Source organism: Sinocyclocheilus anshuiensis, unplaced genomic scaffold, assembly GCF_001515605.1.
Source record: "Sinocyclocheilus anshuiensis isolate Anshui unplaced genomic scaffold, SAMN03320099.WGS_v1.1 scaffold2477, whole genome shotgun sequence".
NCBI lineage: Eukaryota > Metazoa > Chordata > Actinopteri > Cypriniformes > Cyprinidae > Sinocyclocheilus > Sinocyclocheilus anshuiensis.
In genome coordinates, this window is record NW_015554065.1 from 448,118 (window position 1) to 453,410 (window position 5,293).

Here is a 5,293-nt window from a genome sequence, read left to right on the forward strand (position 1 = left end):
TGTGTGTGTGTGTGTGTGTGTGTGTGTGTGTGTGTGTTCACTACTCACTGCTGTGTGTGTGCACTTGGATAGGATAAATGCAGACCACAAATTCAGAGTACCATACTTGGCCGCACGTCACTCACTTTCTCACTTTCGCTTTCTCTTGAGGAATGAATTATGTATATTTGATTTAGGAATGGGAATCATTCAGAATTCTGGTTCCTTAATGGCTCAATTATGAATCTTTTAGTGCTTTAAGGAATAAATATTTGGAAAAATCAAATGCATTTCCACTGGCAAATAGTGAGATTATTTTTTAATAATTATCTCTTATTTATCTTATTTACTACAATAATAAGTCAATTTAAAACAGTTTTTTGAGTCTTTTAGAGGTGGCATAAATGCAATCCAATAGTCCTTAAAGGTACAGTTTACCCAAAAATGAAAAATGATTTACTCACCCTTAAGCCATCCTAGGTGTGTATGACTTTCTTCTTTCAGACGAATACAATCAGAGTTATATTTAAAAACGTCCTGGCTCTTCCAAGCTTTATAACGGCAGTGAATGGGTGTTATTTTTCAGTAGTCCAAAAGAAGTCCAATAAAGTGCATCCATCCATCATAAAAAGTGTCCCACATGGCAAGGCCTCCTGAAGCGAATCGATGCATTTTTGTAAGAAAAATATCCACATTTATAACTTTATAAACAGTAATCTCTAGCTTAATTTTCATTTTTTTGTGAACTATCCCTTTAACAATTGATAGCATATTTCATACATTCATTAATATTTTTAAGATAGCGCAGAAATAATTAGTAAATAATGTGTATCTTTAAACTATGTGTTTGATTCACTAAAAAGATTTGACTCATTAGAATCATTTGGTTCCAATATCTTTTTTTCTTCACAAGTCCCACATCAGACCGTGTGTTACGACCAAATGAAGGAAGGAAACTTGTTGTTCTCATTGTTTCTTGTTGCTCCTCTGAATTTCATTCTGTTGCCACATGCCATTATTTTATCTTAGACTAAACAGCTGAGATTCTCATTTTCCAGCCAGCAAGTACATAAGTCCTAAACTTGAAACCTAAAATCTGTGATTCATCAGGACCATGTGGTTTCACCCTTTGAAATCCAATCACTTTAAATTGCTTTAATCTTGGCAGGCACTGTTTCACAACATAAGCTTTGTCTTCGTGTCTGTCTGTTTTTAGGGATTCTTTGGCCCTGTGTTTCTTGAACAGCGGAACCAGTTTTGTCGCTGGTTTTGCCATCTTCTCGATTCTCGGCTTCATGTCTTACGAACAGAACGTCCCAATTTCAGAAGTGGCCGAGTCTGGTGAGTGCAGCTTTACCAATCACTGAATTAACCGAAATATTATGAAAAAAAAAAAATAAAAAATGACTAAATGTAAATGTAAATGTATATACATAAACACAATTTATGTAATATTGTAATAAAATTAATTAAATAAATTGATAATTTTATTACATTTTATATTAAATTTATATTAATGTTAAATTATATTTTATATTGATATTATATTATATTTATATGAAATTTATATAACATTTGTGTAAAACTAATATTATTGGAATACATTTTAAAACTAAATATTATTTGAGTCTTTCTACTTCCAAATGTCATGTTTCATTCAATGTGTTACTTGCTGTTTCTTTGTAATTGTTTGTGAAATTTACTAGCAATGTTTCTACACCATTTTTTTGTAGTAAACCATAAAATTTTCCAGTCGGGTATTTTTAGATAATTGACTTTAGCTCACAAACACACTGTAATCTCTGTCCCAGTGCACACATTTGTCTGGGGTCAAGTTTGTTTGTAAATGACCTTTTTTCTTTTTCTTTTAATATGTCAAGGTCTGTTTAATCAGTTTTGTTCTAAATGTCAGAGGGTTCATTTTTCTTTTTTGTGCTCCATATGATGAATATTTACCGTCAACCGAACAAATAACATATTAAAGAGAATCTGTAATAAATTATGGCACACATTTTCTAGTTTCTATACTAATGTTGCTCTTGTTTTTCTGCATGGTCTCTTTCAGGTCCTGGTTTGGCGTTCATTGCATATCCGCGGGCAGTGTCGATGATGCCCATCTCTCCGCTGTGGGCCTGTTTCTTCTTCATCATGATTGTTCTGCTGGGGTTGGACAGTCAGGTATCTATCTTCACTGTGTTTTGTGCTTCACGGTTCACACATGCATTTCCAGGGCCCTATGATTTCTATCATGTAGAAAATGCGGATGGAATCGTGGAATCTAGTCATAAAAAAAAAAATACTGTATAACATCGAATGGCACAGAATTTGGCAAAGACATTATGACAGAAATGTACTTCTCAATGTACTAATAGTAATAATAAAACAATATCACATTTATTTTATTTACAACAGTAAACCTCTGTTGTGCAGCACTCTGTTTACCAAAAATAAAAGGTATTCTTATATATACAGTAAATTTATATTTAATTACATTTTAAAAGATGAATTAAATTGTTGATGTTTTATGCATTCATTTCAGTATAAATATAATAATTTTTAAAAATAATTGATTAATTTATTTGATAATGCATTTTTATTAAATCACAAATCCAGAAAAATTAAAACAGATAACACAGAATTTCCGAAAGAAATGTTATTAAATTATTAGTGTTAAAGTATTCAATTGATTAGACATGCTTTTTTTTATTACTAAAATTTAATTAAACCATTGAAATGGAATGAGGACAAATTAAAATGGAAAAATAAAAACAGAAACAGATTTAATAGGGCTCTAAATTTTAATAAAATGTTGTTAAATTGTATAGGTTTTATGATTTAAATTAGATGTTTTTTTATTGCTAAAATCATATTTAACCATTAAAACAAATCCTGAACAATTCAAATGCAAAAAAAAATTTAAAATGGAAAAAAACGGAAATTGGGACAAAATAAAACGGAATTCATAGGGCTCTACATTTCAACATTTTATTTTGTGCATAATCCTGAATCATGACTTGAAAATGTTTGCATGCCGTGTAATATTAAGCCCAAACTGTCATATGTGACCCTGGAGCACAAAAGCAGTGTTAAGTCGCTGGGGTATATTTGTAGCAATAGCCAACAATACATTGTATGGGTCAAAATTATAGATTTTTCTTTTCTGCCAAAAATCATTAGGATATTAAGTAAAGGTCATGTTCCATGAAGATATTTTGTAAATTTCCTACCGTAAATATATCAAAACTTAATTTTTGATTAGTAATATGCATTGCTAAGAACTTCATTTGAACAACTTTAAAGATGATTTTCTCAATATTTAGATTTTTTTGCACCCTCAGATTCCAGATTTTCAAATAGTTGTATCTCGACCAAATATTGTCCGATCCTAACAAACCATACATCAATGGAAAGCTTATTTATTCAGCTTTCAGATGATGTATAAATCTCAATTTTGAAAAATTGACCCTTAAGATTGGTTTTGTGCTCCAGGGTCACAAATAATTACTCTGTGGCTAGTAAAAATCACTAAGGCACTATAAACGCAGAGTTTAGAGGCGTTATGCTCATCTGCTGTAGTTCGTGTGTGTGGAGAGTCTGGTCACGGCTATGGTAGACATGTACCCGAATTTCTTCCGCCGGAAGAACCGCAGAGAGCTGCTCATCCTCGTCATAGCCATCGTGTCCTTCCTCGTGGGTCTCATCATGCTCACAGAGGTACTGGACCATCTCATCTGACTCTGACTCTGATTTGATTTATATAATTGCCAGATTTATGAATTGTCTGTCTGTCTGTCTGTCTGTCTATCTATCTATCTATCTATATGTCTGTCTGTCTGTCTGTCTCTCTGACTGATTGTCTGTCTGTCTGTCTGTCTGTCTCTCTCTTGTCTGTCTGTCAGGGTGGAATGTATGTCTTCCAGCTGTTTGACTACTACGCAGCCAGTGGGATATGTTTGCTCTTTGTAGCTGTTTTTGAGACCGTCTGCATCGCTTGGATATACGGTGAGGAGGCAAGAAAATGCCAGTTTTAATATACTATTAAAATTAAATTACATACATGATAAAATATCTAAATGCAATTATCTGTCACATTTTTTTTGGGGCGGGGGGTAATTTCCTTGCTTTTCTTTGCTGCTTCTCAGGTGCTAATCGGTTTTATGACAATATCGAGGACATGATTGGTTACCGTCCTGGGCCATATATTAAATACTGCTGGCTCTTTTTCACTCCAGCTACATGTTTTGTGAGTCATTTACCTTCTATACTTTATTTACCTTAAAAAATTTGATTTTTTACGATTTTTTTGTAACCTTAAAATAACTATTCCAAACAAAATTTTAAACCTCTTCAGATTGTTTTAATTTTAAACCCCCTATAATTTTATTGTGTATATATATATATATATATATATATATATATATATATATATATGTGAATATTCAGTAAGTATCGAATACCAAAATATAATGCAAATTATTTATTAATCAATTAAGTAATTTAGAGTGTTTTAAGGCATTCCTTTTCTCAGCTGATTTAAATATTGAAATACATTTTTCTAATTATTTTTAAATGCCACAAAACTTGGAGCAACTTTAAGTAATCTGCATCTGTGAAACGAATTTAAGTACCAAGACAGTGTTCTTAGGCTTTATACTGACATCTACTGGTGTGGATGCATCACAATGCAACAGTTGCATTGGTTGCTGATGCATTTGTAGAAATTTTGTTTGCTGCTCTAATGTGATTTCCTGCGCTGCTTGTCGTGACAGGGTACATTTGCATTCTCCCTGATCAAATACACTCCTCTGAAGTATAATAACGAGTATGTGTACCCGTGGTGGGGCTACGCTCTCGGCTGGCTGCTGGCGCTCTCTTCTATGGTTTGCATCCCGCTGTGGGTTGTTTCTAAACTGAGCACAGCCAAAGGTTCACTGAGAGAGGTGAGTGACACTAACTCAATCTGACGTGACAGGAGAAATAGCGTACTGACATACTGCTCTTACAGTTTCTGCAGCATTTAGCCTGTATAATGTGTGCAGTATGCATACCCTTCTGGCAAAAGTTGCACAAATGTATATTAAAAAACTGTATACACTACCAGTCAAAAGACTTGTAATGTTTTTTAAAGAAGCCTCTTCTGCTCACCAAGCCTGCATTTATTTGATCCGAAATACAGCAAAAACTGTAATGTGAAATATTTTTACTATTTAAAATAACTGTTTTCTATGTGAATCTCTGTTAAAATGTAATGTATTTCTGTGATGCGCAGCTGTATTTTCAGCATCATTACTCCAGTCTTCAGTGTCACATGATC

At 33.0% G+C, this 5,293-nt stretch overlaps 1 protein-coding gene across 1 annotated transcript in view; it reads left to right on the forward strand.

The window, feature by feature from the left end:
* The window catches only part of LOC107668651 (sodium- and chloride-dependent GABA transporter 2-like), a 24,357-nt gene that overhangs the window by 11,846 nt on the left and 7,218 nt on the right, over window positions 1-5,293 (forward strand). The window contains exons 9-14 of the mRNA XM_016460595.1: window positions 1,196-1,320; window positions 2,045-2,157; window positions 3,556-3,693; window positions 3,879-3,981; window positions 4,122-4,222; window positions 4,749-4,919. Of these exons, the coding sequence (XP_016316081.1) occupies window positions 1,196-1,320; window positions 2,045-2,157; window positions 3,556-3,693; window positions 3,879-3,981; window positions 4,122-4,222; window positions 4,749-4,919 (751 nt within the window). The remainder of the gene's footprint in view (window positions 1-1,195; window positions 1,321-2,044; window positions 2,158-3,555; window positions 3,694-3,878; window positions 3,982-4,121; window positions 4,223-4,748; window positions 4,920-5,293) is intronic.